The sequence below is a fragment of the Danio rerio genome, chromosome 4, assembly GCF_052040795.2.
Source record: "Danio rerio strain M-AB ecotype USA chromosome 4, GRCz13ab, whole genome shotgun sequence".
Classification (NCBI taxonomy): domain Eukaryota; kingdom Metazoa; phylum Chordata; class Actinopteri; order Cypriniformes; family Danionidae; genus Danio; species Danio rerio.
The window spans coordinates 53,916,188-53,932,782 of record NC_141024.2 but is presented as its reverse complement, the minus strand read 5'-3'; the positions used below and the strand labels follow the sequence as shown (position 1 = coordinate 53,932,782).

Here is a 16,595-nt window from a genome sequence, read left to right as displayed (position 1 = left end):
GTAGATATGAAAGTGAACTCTTGAAGTGACTATTGAATTATCCTGTATAAACTGTCTGTACAATAAATTACCTTGTGATGTAATTATTTTGTGATTATAAATATTTAGATGCATGACATATTTAAAAAAATGGACAGTATGTGATAGCTTTACTGTGTTAAAGCAAAAGCATTTGTCACCGGGTATCGTATATATGCTTTTGTAAATGTCTATGCATATGTATGCACAAACACAAATGATAAATTGAGGAAAAAACATCTTTGTTACCTATCAGGTGAATAAGAGGCTTTCGAGAAAGCTGAGCTGCTCACACATGTTCTGTTCAACTAAAAGACGAAGGAAAGAAAACAAAATTGGCAAAGAAACAAGTTACATTTTGATTGTTAAAATCTATAGACACTTTTGTAAAGAAATAATTGACCTATTAAGAGTGTGTTGACTGTCTTACAGAAGCCAGTAATAAGCTGCATGTGCTTTAGGAGAAATAAAGGACTCTAAACTCACATAAAGAACAAGTTCAGTGATAAATAAATGGTTAGCTCATGTCAATATATTGACTGAACCTAACACAAATAAAACCTCACTGTGAAGATTAGAAATTGTTTCTTTCAACGAATGATAAAATATCACAGTATAATAGTATAAGACTTACATAACTATTATATAAGTGAATGTAGTTGTGTGTATTTAGAAATGAGTGTGGCTTGTGCTCATTTGCATCTTTACACAAAACTCTGAGAAGCTTCTAAAAAAACAACACACAACTCTTGCATTACCTTTTAACGAGGCTTGGAAAAGATAAATTGAAATGTGTTTCAAATCAAAGTACCTCAACATAAATGTATCAACATTAACTACAAAATGCAGCAGCCAAAATAAAAACGCTTCAATCAATAATCCTTTAAAACAACAGCAACAAAACAAATGACGATGGCTAAAGTCAACTCATTTTCCCAATACATCATTATTTCTCTGTAAAACTATGATTTGTAAAGCTGCTGAACTTCCCATCCCCCACAGTATGTGGCTTGAGTCTTTACTGCTCCCCACTGCTCATTTGCATCTTTATACCAGCATTAATGGAGGCCAATTGAGTCTTATCCAATCACATTCTAGATCCAGTAGCTCAGCAGGGTTGTGTCTATATATTCTGGGTTCCTAAGAAAATCTTCATTGGCTTATTTTGCTTGATAAAGAGAACAACTTTGTAGGACAAACTACTATTGTAGATTTCTACATTGGGATTATTACCAACAACAACCTACAAAGAAAAACCCACTGAGGCCATTTTTTCATCCCACTTCTTCATTGAAGACTGAAAAGGTGAGTTGCACATTCTGAATTTACACTCAAATAATATCTGAATGCTAACATTATAAAATGTAAAATCTAAACATGCGTGGATGCATTGTTCAACGCTGTCTTAAGTTCTTCAGTCATTTTTAAAAGCTTCTTTTTTGTTTATGGGAACTTTTTTGTTTTTTGTTTATTTGGTTATAAATATTGTTTTTATCCTGACAAATGGACTGTAGCCCAAATAAGCTACAACATATTATATAGGTTGGAACCTGGCTGGCAATTTTGGAGAATTTGATGTTTTCCCATTCAAACATACAAAGAGGTGGTAACATCAGTGAATGCAAGTGAATGTGGGTTAAAGTTATGGATGAAGAAATGCAATCGTTTAAAGAAAATGCGAACACTTACTAACCTACCTGAAGGCCAAGATCTAGTGGGGGTAAATGGATTTATTCAATTAACATAAAGTGTGATGGTCTTACAAATACAAAACAGAAAGCAGATAAAGTAAAAAGTGGAAAACAAGGGAGAAATGTATCAATAAGTCATGACTAAGAGTAAGTGATGGAAAAAGCTTTAAAAAAGACTTTTATTTTGGCGTGGTGGTGTGACATCATTAGGCTGCGCCACTCCAGTACTATGATTCAACTGGAGAAAGGTTTGTTTTAAAGCTTTTACACAGATGTAAACCGACTGGTTTAAATTTCAGGTTGTTCCTTTCATGCTAAATGTACCTGCTGTTGACAATATTATTTTAACCCTTTATACAACGAAGTACTATTTTACTCACAGTAAGGTCTATTGTTTGAATAAGATAGGATAAACTTTATTTGTCCATAAGAGTAAATTCTTGTCTTGTGCAAAAGAGTGCTACAACGTTGCTGTAAGCAGACATTAAAATAAATAAAACAAACAAAATAATTAACATTTGTTAAAGTTTGAATAAAGCAACAGTAAAGTGTGTAATAAGTGTTTTAATGAAGGTTTAATTTATTAAATAGCATAATGTAATTCTATTCGAAGTAAACATCACTATATATAAGAAATGGAGTGCTAGTCTTAATCGTCTCTTTGTGGCTATTGTTTTTTGCTCAGACTTAACTAATTTATTTTTGTTAATCACTCTTATATGAAGAAACTGTTGAAGCAAGTGTTGAAGAGAAGTTATTTTGTTTTTGTTAATTGTTTTATTCATTTTAAACAGGACATTTTTATTGTTTTAGTAATTTTAAACAGGATAAAGTGTCCAAACACAGAAAAAAACTCCTGCTGAAGCGACTGATCTCCACACTGTTATAAAGATGGCGTTTATTAAAGAGGAGAGAGAAGATCTGAAGATTGAAGAAACATTCACAGTCAAACAGGAAGATCTGCAGGAACAAACAGGTTGGTTTTCATTCTCAAAATCCATCTTGAAGCCCTGAGTGTGCTGCCTAGTTCTCCTAAATGCACATAAGCACTCAATGAAAAGACAGGAATGAGTTTCTTTCATCACTTGTTTTCATGTCTTTTGTCATTATTTTATGTATTATTAGTCTCCCATTTTCTCTACCTTCTTAAGTTTATTGCTTTTCTTGTTCTCTTACTGTTTGTAAAGTGTCCTTGAGCACTGGCGCTATATAAAGTAAATAAAAACAAAAAATTAAAAAGTTTAACTGAGCTGATGATATTTGACCTACAGTATTCTCATAGAAGATACCTGCTATTACGGTGATAGTGTTGGCTTAGTACTTTCCATTTGCATATGTCACGTTGATCACAATTCCCTTTTTCATCAATTTCTTTATGGGTTTAAACTTGTTTTTAGTAGTTGTTACTAGTTCTCACAGATATGATCTATTTAATACCCGCAGGGTCTTAAAATGTCCTAAATTCAAAAACCTAAAATTTGAGACCTTAAGAAGTCTTAAATTTACGGAAATACTGTGTTGTAGGTCTTAAATCTTTATAAACAAGTCTTCATTTTCCTTTGTTCATGTTTTGTTACCCAATCTGGCCAAAACCCACACAATCACCAACAATCCATCTCAATAAAACTTTAAACTTTTCATTCAAAAAGATCATTTTAACTCTATTTATCATAATAGTTTAATTATTTTTGTGCTTCATTTGTTCAAACGTGCTCCATGTACACTGTTAAAAATTGTCCCGTTAAAAAACAGTAAAATACTGGCAGCTGCAGTTGCCAGCAATGTACTGTTATTTTACAGTATGTTGCTGTAAAAATACATGGACTACATTGATTTACACAATACTCAAGTGAACTCATTTTGCTCACTGAAAGCAACTGCCTCAACTTGGTCAACTGCTGAATGAGTTTATGAAGTAATGTGCTATACATGCTTAGAAGCATACTTATAATGATAACTTATTTTAGTTAATTAGAAAAGTTCGGTTTAACTCTAATGTCTTATTTTTCACAACAGCACACATACATGTAAATCTGGAATCACCAGAGAGATTCTGACTGCATCAGCAACTAAACAGCCGCTATCTTTAAATAGAGAAACATGCAGAATAACATCAGCAGTTCATTGTTCATCTTTAACTCATACACTGGCTCTACTCTCCTCCACAACGGTGACACACAGAAGAAATTAGCTTCAGGTTTTACAGTAAAATACTGTTTTTTCCTTGATTTAACAGTAATCTACTGGCAGCTGTGGTTGCCAGCAATATACTGTTTTTTTACAGTCTACTTCCGTTGTGTAAATTAACAGTATATTACTGTTAAAATACATTTTTACACTGTGTTTTTACCTCTCACACCTTTAACCCTTTAAACCCCAGAGCATATACTTCAGTTTTAATTTAAGTGTCCACACTACTGAGTGTTCAAGAAACATGTAGCAAAGCTGAAGTAAATTCATTAATTAACTGACTAATTAAATGATAATTGAGGATTAACAATGAACAAATGAAGAAATACTGAAGGGAGAAAACAAGAACAGAACATACAAAACTTTAGTCACAGCTTTATAATGAAATAACCTGAAGAACAACAAATGATTAAATCATTTAAATGATCAGCGGATGATTAAACAACTCTACAAACATCATCACAAGCTACACTTATTACTTAATACATGTATTTTTGTATAACATCTACTAAAGTTCTTCTTGAGAAAAAGGTGAAAGTTTTACGTCACCATCATGGAGAACAGAGTTTGCTTTAGTTGGGCTCTTAGCCCTGTCATTTTTAACATTTATATATCTTGGCTGCTGCAATTGTTAAGAACTTTGTTTAAAAAGCTCCTTTGTTGTGGCAAGCCAGCCAAAAACCTAAATAAGATCTGGTGATGTTCATGTTGCTATTAAATGGCAGAGTCTGTTCTCATATAGTATTATAAAATTTACTGCTCCTATTCAATGTTAAATCTATTGTTTTACATTATATGTCTATATATGGCAATGATTTCTGGAAGTTTTTAAGAATATCTTGGACAATAACACTGCTCTATGGTGTAAATCGCACTCAAAGAGACATCAATAATCAGCATATGAACCTCAATAATGGTGACAACAAATTTAACAAAATTAACAGTTTAACTCACAAACAGGCAACTGAAAGTCTAAACATAAACAACAGCAGAATCAAACACAAATAAAGAAAACTGTGAGACCATCATACAACATTTATTTATACCGCAATGCATGCTGGGATATTTGTACAGTGCCACTCCCAGCATGCATTGCAGCATGAAACATTTGAGATGTTACCATTGTTGAGATACAAGGTCAGATTCATGAGGTCTGAGTGTGTATTTGTCATAACTGAGCTGTTTTTGTATGTTATTTTTTAACTGTCAAGTAATTATGGAGGTATCTTTTCTGTTTCCATTTCTCTTTAATTAAATTAATACCTGCAACTAAGCATAAAATCTATTACATGAGGCCCTTCTTCCAGATTTATACCAAAACATTTATCAGAACTGATTTCAGATAAATAGATTTCTCTATGTATTGACTTCCCAAATTTATTGCTATAGTACAAACGTTTTGTAAACTCTGTATTTCAGCAGTTGGAAAGTCTTCTTAAAAGAGTTCAAGGGTGAAGAGCCCAACTAAATCAGCCCCTCACTCCATTACGGTGACACAAAAAACACCTTAATTTCTGTTGGATCTCAATGAGAATAGTATGGAAGTCAAATCAGTCAGTAATAAGTGTGTCTGCTGTTGTTTGTGGAGTTGTTTAATGATCCTCTGCTGAGACTGAAGCTTTTTTATTTTATTTTATTTAATGCTGTAACTCAAGTCACTGTTTGTGTTTCTTGTTTATTTTCTTCAGTAATTGTAATTATTAACAGCAGGTGTTCATCAGTGTCTGAATTCACTCATTAGTGTTCATTAAAACTGTCAGGTGAACTATATTAGTTAACTAGTGTATGAAATAGTGAACAAGGGCACAAAGTGTGATTTCAAACACAGACTTCAAAACACCGAATCTGAACTCTGTTAGCTCACAGTTTTCTGCAGTTGGTTACTTTCTCGAAAACAAAAATGTTATTCAGAAAGCACTGTTTTTAACAGAATATTACTGTTTTAGTGAAAAAACATTATTTTATCGTAGAATCTGACCGTTTTTTAACAGCAATTTTTTACAGTGTATTTACTGCTGAGGACATCGACCTGGACAGATTGTTGTGCATAGATTTAGTTTATTATAGTTTTCAAAACTTTTGTTCATTTGTTTTTTATTTTAAAGAAAGTTTATTTTGGAAAAAAGTGTGTGGATCCAAGTCGAGCTCTCTTGTTTTTACACAATATTTAAGATTTTTTGCTAAGAAATATCTAAAATATTTTAACATTATTATTAATTTATTATTTTATCATTAAATGTATAAAATTGTAATATTTTTTGACAGGACAAATAAAAATCTTTTTCATCTGGGGCATTTGAAAAATTCCATAATCTAAAATTTCATTCATAATGGTCTAAAAATTTCTTTCAAAGGCTTAAATTTAACTTGGTGAAACCTGCAGAAACCCTGGTTTAAAGTATGTCAGAAAATGTGGATGCCCTTAATTTGAAATATGCTGAATGAAATGGATACTAAAATAATTAATTATTATTATAAAACATTGTACAGTATTCTAAACTATATGTTGTTGTTGTGGGACGACGTGAGACAAAACAAACAAATTGTAGTGGAACAATAACGTTTAGCAGTGCACTGACTACAACTGGCCAACAAACTAGTCTAAAAATGACTTTTTTTGTTTAAGAAATGGATTACAGCATGCTGATGATATGCAAACATTTGAGTGTAAAGTTCGTCAGAATATTGAACATATTCTTCATGTACCAGCAGGCGGCGCCATTGGAGTCTTTTTGCTTGAGACTTTTTTTAAAGAATAAATTTTTAGATCCTAAAAACAGTGTTGTGCTGCTGAGGCATGGGACAATAACCATTTTCAAAGTATAATGCAGTTTGAATATCAATTATCACAGTATTAATCAACAGTTTCTGTTTCACTTCAATATATCATGATCAAGCACAAGAAAAATACCCTTACCTCCTAAAATATTTTTTCACAAGAAACCTATAAATTAACATTATTCTCCCATTTTTATCTACTTTATTCCGAAAATCAAAAAAAAAAAAATCATTTTTTATTTTTGTCAACAACTTTAAAGGTCAAGATTTACAATTCCTAATATCGATTAAAAACAGACTTTAAACAGACGATTAAACAGACTTTTTAAAGAAACCCATGACAGATCCAGCTCCTCATTCATTCCTTTTGGTGCAAGTGACTTTAATTCATGAATCCAGAACGCTTCTCTTTGTAATAATCTTTTATTTAAATTACCTTCTCTATGTGACTCAAACACATCTTCAATCCATAAGCACTCTAGTTGTTTAACGTCATGTTTGCATTCCATAAAGTGTCTTGCAACTGCCGAGGTTATGTCTTGTCGTCGTATACTTGATTTATGTTCGATAATTCGCAACTTCAACGGTCGTAAAGACTTACCTATGTATATTTTTTAGCAGGGACATTTTAACATGTAAATTATATTACGTGTAGAACAGGTAATACATGTTTTTATTTTATTATTCTTACCTGTTATTGAATTCAAAAATTCTTTGCACTTTGTCAAGTTCTGACATGTGGCACAATTTCTGCATGGAAAACAGCCTTGTATGTAAGTAGATTTTTTTTTCTCGCTGTATCAGAATAATAATCATATCTGATAAATTTTTTGATCTCTTTAAAGTGAATAATGGATTGTATTGAAATTTATTATTTAAGGAATCGTCAGTGGATAATATATGCCAATGTTTATGGATCGTTGATTTAATAAAATTGCTGTGTTCGTTGGATGTTAAGGTGCAATTTACTGAAAACTCTTTTGATTTCTTAGTTGGCGTTACTGTTTTTAAAATATCTTGTCGATGCAATTTATTTACCTTACCTAACGCATCATTTAACCACTTTTGTGGATATACTCTCGAGCGAAATCTTTGAAATAATATGTTTTTCTGTTTTATCACACTCTTCTGCAGTACTACAGTTACGTTTCAGTCTATGTAACTGACTCACTGGTAAGCTCTGTTTTATATGGACCGGATGGTAACTGTCCATAGATAAAACTGTGTTTTTATCTGTTGGTTTTCGATATATTGTTGTTTGTAGTATCTCATTTACTTAACTCACTTTTACATCCAAAAAATGTATCGAGTCTATACTTTTTTCTATTGTGAATTTATAAATGTCGTGAATGAATCTAATTCTTGTTCTGTGCCCGACCATATCATGAAACAATCGTCTATGTATCGCATCCAAACTTTGATGTTTGATTGAAATGGATTATCATTGTAAATATAGTCGTGTTTGAATTTGCCCATAAATAAGATTGCATAATTTGGTGCCAATAGGGTGCCCATGGCAGTACCTTGCACTTGCAGATAAAAGTCTTTCTCAAATAGAAAATAATTCTAGGTTAAAATAATTTTTGTGAGGTCTAGTATATATTGTGTTGGTAATCTTTCATCATTGTTAATACAATAGAATTTTAATGCGTCCAAACCTGCTTTATGTGGTATATTCGTGTACAAAGAAGTCACATCAAGTGTTACAAGCCAATCTGTAGTGTCTATATTAGAAATTTGATTCAATCTATTTAAAAATTCAGTGGTATCCTTTAAATATGATGGCAAATTTTTTTTTTTACTATTGGTTGAATTAATGAATCAATAAATTTTGATATAGGTTCTCTTAATGATTCATTCCCTAAAACTATAGGTCGCATAGGAGGGTCCTGTAATGATTTATGGATTTTGGGAAGAGTATATAAAACGGGAATCCTCGGATAATCATTCTTTAAAGAGCATATTGTAGGTTAGACACCCCAGTGAGACAATGTGTGTAAGAGTAAAGTAGGAACTAGATTTTCTTTAAAATATACGTTAAAGTTTATTATTAAGTTGTTTGGAGTCGTTTTTAGTCACGGAAATTTACTTCCGCATCTGAAAAATCGTCAGGCCTGAAGTGACGTCGGATAAGGGAGTTTGCGCAAATAACACTATGAAGACAACGGATCGCGGTGCGCGTTTGGATGCTGAGATAAGATATTCTGAGAGACTCACACAAACGACAGACCACAGCCATACAATTATAAGCCTGTGGACAGACCATGCAGACAGAACAGCAGTCAGAGAAGTGTAATTTAACTCTATTGTGAGAAGAACCGAGCAGGTTCATAGTGAGACCATTGTTGGCTTACAGAGAGATGCATGATAACGAAATCTTTTCTAGCTATAGCAAAGCTAGAATTAATCATATATAAGTATTAATACTTACCAGTAACAGAAACCAATGAGCATTTAACACAGTTATGCCACATTGACAATATTTTTAATAGTAGATAAGTGAATACAAAACACAAATAACTCAGAACATCTGGAATAATGCAGAAACATGTAAACAAGGTACTGGAAAATCTTTTTTATTTTACAAAAGGTTTTCAGAGCTTCTGTATTAAAATAAAAGCAACATCAAATATTAAAAAAATTTAAATAAGTTTTTAAAATATGTGTCTTTTTCTCATTTTTTTCATTGGGTAAACTGTAAAATTATCTGTATCAGATCCCATTTAGGCAACAATCCATAAAAAATACAAGTACAGTTGTTACTGTATAAATTATTTACAAAGATTTGATCAACAGATCTGATCTGCATTTATGGTTAAATAAACTATAACCCTAATTCAAGTTCAGATTCTAATTCAACTCAAGTTCAAGTTTTATTCATATAGCACAAAATCATAGAAAGTGTTAATACTGGCATTTTTACTCTTTATATATGTATAAGTATCTGTGTGAGTGTGTGTATACTGAAAGAACAATAAATCATCTGACCCATTTAAAAGTAAACCTAAAATTATTTTTCAGTAAGTTGGCCAACGTTTATGTGGGTACCACACAGTCATGTCTTTAATGTGTATTAAATTGTGAATGCTGTGTAAAAAGATGCCGACAGCCTCATCCTTGTAAACCCGCTGGAAGGATCTAGAAAGGAGAGCAAATGTAGTGCAAAGTTCTGCATTCTCGTCGAGCCTGTGAAGACCTCCATGGCGGCGTCCGCGACACTACCCTCACCATCCGCGTCCTCAGTTATGTCTGCGCATAGGGCGGCAGAATAGAGAGGCTGGCCTCCGCGACACTACCCTCACCACCCGCGTCCTCAGTTATCTCCGCGACACCTCCTCAGTTATATCCGTGCATAGGGCGGCGTCCGCGACACCTCACTCACCACCCGCTTTCTCAGTTATACATTTTAAAATTCACCGTATGATTTATAATATAACATAATACAGAAAACCCAACCACATTTGCAGACCCTTGGATAGTGAACTGCAAACCATCTCACAAAACTTATACAGTAGACTGTACCGTGTACAGCTCTCATTTTCACCGAGCTGCATCTCCGACTGATCCAGGAGTGTTTTTCGCCGTTCGCGCCAGCTATAAGTCTTATCGAATTCATCCCATTTCACGAACCAAAATAGCGACAGGAAACTTGTGGACTTGATCTGTTGACAGGCTAGAGTTTGTGCAGTTCCCATAAACACAATAATATAGCATGATGATGATAAATTACGGCAAAACTAACAACCATTTCTGCTATTAGCTCCTCTGCCCCACTGTAAACAGCGCGCGTCTGTCAGATAAGTCCCGCTTCTGACATCACCGGGGTGGTTAGAAAAAAAAGCGGAAGTGGGAAAACAGACACATTTTCTTTAAATTTGTGCCCTTGCACTTCATAAAACATTTAATATGTTTTTTTATGGTATTATAGAGTACTTTCACAAACGAGTTTACCTTTTTTGAAACAGTTTTTTAACCTACAATATGCTTTTTAAATATTTAAATTCTTGTTCACTTATCCATTTCATATCTAAATCTATTTGTAAAGTCTCATCAATTTGTTTTTTGTAAGAGCTAGCCAGATTTAAAACAAGTCTCTTATTAAAAGTCTTATCCTGGAGCATTAGTTTTACTTTCTCAACGTATACTTTAGTATTCATAATCACAATTCCACCACCTTTATCTGCTCGTTTAATAGTCAACGTTGGATCATTGGTTAATGTGGAAAGAGCATCTTTTTGTTTTCTAGTTAACTTTTGTTTTTTATATGATGCTTTTTCAGATTCTTGCACATTTTTTCTACATCATTTTCAACAAGTCTACAAAAGGTGTTTACTGAATGATTATGAACTACTGGAGTGAACGTTCTATTAGGTTTAAATTGTTGTGTATATGGGGTTCCATTTATATTTGAATAAAAAAAACTCCTCAATTTTACATTTCTAAAGAATTTAAATAATTCAACTTTGATCATAAAAGGGTCTGATGTATTATATGGCACAAATGATAAACCTTTACTCAACACTTCAGTTTGTTCAGTGGATAATTCCTTATCTGATAGATTGAATACAAGATTGTCCAGTTAATTAAAAACATTATGTTCAGGTGAAGTTACCTCCCTAGGTTCTTCTCTATTTCCTTTTGTCCGACTTCCTCTTCTTGTTGCTTTCCTTGACCAATATTGCGCTTGGAACGACGGGGCTGGTCCAAAAAAAAACTTTTTTTTGTTGAAATCTTGTATGAGATGATGAAGCATAGGAGTCATCTGATTCAGAAGCACTTGTGTGGTTCATTCTCTGTCGTTGTGGATAGAGCTTCGATCTTTCCGACATCCAAGTGTAGACTTTTTGATCTTTATAGTCCATAGTGTCTCTCTTAAATTTGTGAATCTTGAAGTTGAGTAATTCCTTTTTGAAATTCTCAAGTTTCTCCTCCATTTGTTTTTGAAATTCATTTAGTTGTTTCTTGTCAAAAGTTTGATTCATTTTAATCTTATGATTTTCAAACTTTTCAGATAGTAACTTCGTTTCTTTCTTTGTAAAGTCAATAATCAGGAGCACTAGATTCATCGAACAAAGGTTTAGAATTTTTACACCATTTTTTACAGAATTCAACATCATCTCGTCCTATCGTTGGTTCTTTCTGGATTCACAGTCCTCGTGGTATTCGACAATTTCTGTAGTACTCACTTAATGTTTGGGCGTGTAGCTCCATTCTGACTTCTTTTTGTCGGAATGCCAACAGTCTTTGTTCCATTAGTTCTAGCGTTTCTTTAGTCGAGATCGTGGACTTAAGTACTTGGCCAGGGAGTAAAATCTTTTCAGCATCTCCCGTAATGAACGTGAATGTAGCAGCTTTTTCTTCTGTCATTTTGCTGATCTCTTCGAAAGACATCTTGTTGAACGCTGGCAGCAGGTGTTTGATGAATCACGTGTGTAGAGTTACTGAAGTTTGTCCTGCGCGCTTGCGTTTTATTTTTAGTTACTTCTTTGGTTTGGTGCGTTAATCTTATCGTTGCTATTATTCAAAAGAAGGTAATGATTCGCACTTAATTGCTTCGTACTGTTTTTATTTTTACTTTTTCTTACATTTTACAGGTGATAACGGACAAACAGATTTTCCTCAGTGTGTGGCATAATTCTCTAACTCCACCCTTTAATTCCATAGTCAATCACAATGTGTAATTAGTTAGACCGTCACTCTCATTTCATTATCCATGTAAATTGTTTAAAAATATGATGATAATTGATATGCTGTTTTCTTATGTAGTAATGGTTTTTGAATGTAGGTTTTTTCGTATGTTTCGCAAATTGTTTTTGAATATGAGGGTAAATGTTTCCTGTATAATTAGTTAAATGGGTAGAGGTAAAGGTAAGACTTGTGATTTTTAATCTTCGGGTAATTGTCAAATGTAGAAAACTTTTAATGTCAACTGTTAGAATTTTATTGTATTGATGTACACCTGATTAATAATAATAGTTGATACACTTTATCTCTGTAGAGTGAGGTCGGAAATGGGAAGATTGTTTGTTTTGTTATTGCTGTGAAGATTATAAGTTATTTTTTGATTAATGGATAATGAAATGAGAGTGACAGTCTAACTAATTACACATTGTGATTGACTATGGGATAAAAGGGTGGAGTTAGAGAATCATGTCACACACTGTGGAAGGCTTTGTGCCGAAACGTCTGTTTGACCGTTATCACTCATACAATGTAAGAAAAAGTAAAAATAAAAACAGAACGAAGCAATTGAGTGCGAATCATTACCTTCTTTTGAATAATAGCAACGATAAGATTAACGCACCAAACCAAAGATGTAACTAAAAAAAAACGCAAGCGCGCAGGACAAACTTCAGTAACTCTAAACATGTATTTCCATTTAAAGCCACAGGCACAAAAAGAGCTTGGTTTTACTCTGACCCCTAAATTAAATATTCTACAAGGTGTATGATCTGATTTTGAGCTGAAACCTCAGACACATTCTGGGAACACCAAAGACTTATTTTACATCTTGTAAAAAATGGGTAATTGTTGGAACCTTTTAAAGGAATAGTTGATGCAGAAATGAAAATAGCCTCACCATTTACTCTCTCTCGTGTGGTTTTAAACCTTTATGTGTTTCTTAATCCTGTTGAACACAAAAGAAGATATTAAAAAAAAGAAAAAAAAAACGCTACTGGCTTACTGTGTTCCACAATAAAGGAAATGTTTAAAACTACCATGATGGAGAGTAAATGGTAAGGTCATTTTCATTTGTGGGTGAAACATCCATTTCTTGCTTATCGCTTTGAGCCTTTATACTAAAGTTAACTCTTTTTTTTAATTTATTTTTTTAGATCTGATGGTGCTGAAAGAAGAGACTCATGGACAGAATGAAACAGATGAGAAACAGCAGTTTATGAATCCCCAAGAAATAATGACTGATGAAAAACCCACACTGACTAAAAAGACTTCATCACACGGAAGACCTTGGAAATCCAAATCTGGGTGTAATTTCAGCTGTAAACAGTGTAGAAAGAGTTTCAGTCAGAAGTCAAACCTTGATGTTCACATGAGAGTTCACACTAGGGAGCAACCTTTCACCTGCGAACAGTGTGGAAAGAGTTTTGGTCAAATACAAGGCTTTAAAGCCCACATGAGAATTCACACTGGAGAGAGGAAGTTCACATGCCAAGAGTGTGGAAAAAGCTTTTATCATGTTGGAAACTTTGCAGCACACATGAGAATTCACACTGGGGAGAAGCCTTTCAGCTGTAAGCAGTGTGGAAAGAGTTTCTGTCACAAGCCAAACCTTGATGTTCACATGAGAGTTCACACAGGGGAGAAACCTTACACCTGCGAACAGTGTGGAAAGAGTTTTGGTCAAAAACAAAGCTTTAATACTCACATGAGAATTCACACTGGAAAGAGGCCGTGCACATGCAAACAGTGTGGAAAAAGCTACTATAATGCAAGAAGCCTTGCAGCACACATGAGAACTCACACTGGAGAGAGGCCTTTTAGCTGTATACTTTGTAGAAAGAGTTTCAGTCTAAAGCTGACCCTGATTGCTCACATGAGAGTTCACACTAGGGAGAAACCTCACACCTGCGAACAGTGTGGAAAGAGTTTTGGTCAAAAACAAGACCTTTACATCCACATGAGGATTCACACTGGAGAGAAACCTTACACATGCACAGAGTGTGGTAAAAGTTTTCCACATATAAGCTCACTCAAACACCACATTAGAACTCACACCGGAGAGAAGCCGTTTACATGTGCTCAGTGTGGAAAGAGCTTCACAACCAAAACTAGCCTCAAGAACCACATGAATGGTCACACTGGAACCATAGTGTTCACATGTGATCAGTGTGGAAAGAGTCTCACACGCAAAGACTACATTAAGAAACACATGAAGATTCACTCAAGAGAGGATCGTTTTAGATGCAGTGAGTGTGGAAAGAGCTTTAAAAGTAAAAGAAGCCTCAACACTCACATGAAGATTCACAATGGAGAGGATAGTCCTCAACATTGAGGCCTTGTCCACACAAACACGAGTATATTCAAAACGGCAGCTTTTTTACGTAGTTTGTCTGTTCATTCAAGTGAAGTTTATTTATAAACTACTTTCGAGAGGATCACATGCTTATGATTATCCACAGCTGGTCCAGCATTAGCTAAAACATGATTCACCAATCAGATGATTCCTGACTCACTATAGATAACCAGAACACAAAGCTGCGGTCACACTAGACGTTGAGATTGTGACATTCTGTCGTACAGTGCTGTTAAAAGGGGCGGGATCAAACAAGATTTTTAGTAATTAAAAAAGTGAGCAATTGCTCCATGGTTTAAATTTCTGTCCAGAGAGGTCATGTTTTGATCCTCGATTGGTCTCACGCAGTCAAGTGATGCGATTTCGCAGGTCAGAGTTCACAAAGCTTGAACTTTGCACCTCAGCAACCTGCGAAACTTGATGCATGACCCTGTTTCTAGTCTGACGCATTCGCGTGCGTATGAATGGAAGTCTAAGGGAGGAATAGCCCAGTGTGACCGTAGCTTGACTCAGTTATCCTTGTCTTGCAGAATCCCTCTTCCACCCTTACTCCCCCTCCTTTCTAGATTGGGCAACACGGCAGCCAATGATTAGCCAGTGGTTAGCACTGTTGCCTCACAGTAAGAATGTCTCAGGTTAAAGTCCCTGCTAACCAGTTGACTTTTTGTGCAGAGTTTGCTCATTCTCCCTGTGCTCGCGTGGATTTCCCCTGGTTTTCTCCCACAGTCCAAAAACACACAACCTAAGTAAACTGAACATTAAATTGGCACCATAGTCGAGCTCTTAGTAAACCTTATATCTCCCTTTAGCCGACCCTATATCTGTCATTAGAATAGAAAGAAGTCTGGGGAGTTCATCGAGATCTACCTGAGCTCACACTCCCCTCTCGTCCTGCTAACGGGAGGGAGCCCAGGGCTCGAGGATCTTATGAGCTTAGGTCTCTCTCAGGATAGCATGCCAAACAAGTGTGAACTCTTGAATGCATATCAAGTTACTGATAATGAAACCCTTTGTACACCTGAAAATTTAAACTCATCTAAAGAGGGGTGAAGATTTTGCCAGCTGTTTTGTAGTGTAGATCAGGGGTCACAGCCCAGTACCAGGTTGTGAGAGTTGCTATCGGGCTGCAAGAAGGCAAAATAACTCTATATGTTGATATATTGTATTGGCTTGTTTCATATGCAACAAGTATCTGCTTCTGATAAGGTGTGAACCAAATAACCTACAGGAACTCAAGAGATGTGACCCATCCAAAGCAGTTGGGTAATCTCCAGGGGGGTTTCATCAGTGTCTCACAGACTGTACTTTGGTTTAAGTTACTTGAAGATGGACAAGTTAACATCAACTAACATTGTTAACATTGTCTTCAATAAAGTCTTCTCCCTTTAAGAACTTTGGTCAGCTTACTTATTTTATGCATTAGTCATCTATACATTGGCGAGCCACCCAAGAACGGTTAAGCCAAATACAGTAAAATCTGAAAATGTGCTTCAACTTATTATGAACCGATCACCATATTTGTGCAGGGTTCCACACAATTCTTTCATGTTGTCACAACACAAATTAAGTTAACTTAACACTTTTAAAAAATGTATGTCGACTGAACATTAAGTTGTCCCAATGAAATCTCAATAATTGTGTTATTTCAGCACATTTTAATTAAGTAGTTTGAACAAGTAAAAAAAAAAATAATTTTCTGTATAATGGAGATGAGATTTTTTCGGCACATTTTAAAACATAATAGTTTTAATAACTAATCTCTAATAACTGATTTATTTTATGTTTGCCATGATGACATTAAATTAGACAAGTTATTGTATAAGGATGGTTTGTTCTGTAGACTATTGGGGAAAAAATAGCTTAAAGGGGCTAATGGTTTTGTC

At 34.4% G+C, this 16,595-nt stretch overlaps 1 protein-coding gene across 7 annotated transcripts; it reads left to right on the top strand.

The window, feature by feature from the left end:
• The first annotated feature begins 1,172 nt into the window (after positions 1 to 1,172).
• LOC141381664 (uncharacterized) lies at positions 1,173 to 16,101 on the top strand. 7 transcript variants are annotated; one of them, XM_087248911.1, is made up of 3 exons: positions 1,173 to 1,323; positions 2,536 to 2,685; positions 13,514 to 16,101. In XM_087248911.1, exons 2-3 carry the CDS (start codon positions 2,601 to 2,603, stop codon positions 14,689 to 14,691), a joined length of 1,263 nt encoding a protein of 420 aa, XP_087105037.1. In that variant the 5' UTR covers positions 1,173 to 1,323; positions 2,536 to 2,600; the 3' UTR covers positions 14,692 to 16,101. The 7 variants fall into 7 exon arrangements, with proteins under 7 accessions (XP_087105037.1, XP_088506607.1, XP_087105038.1 ...); XM_088650481.1 differs by having other exon boundaries at positions 2,536 to 3,427; positions 5,904 to 16,101; XM_087248912.1 differs by having other exon boundaries at positions 2,523 to 2,685.
• The last annotated feature ends 494 nt before the right edge of the window (positions 16,102 to 16,595 follow it).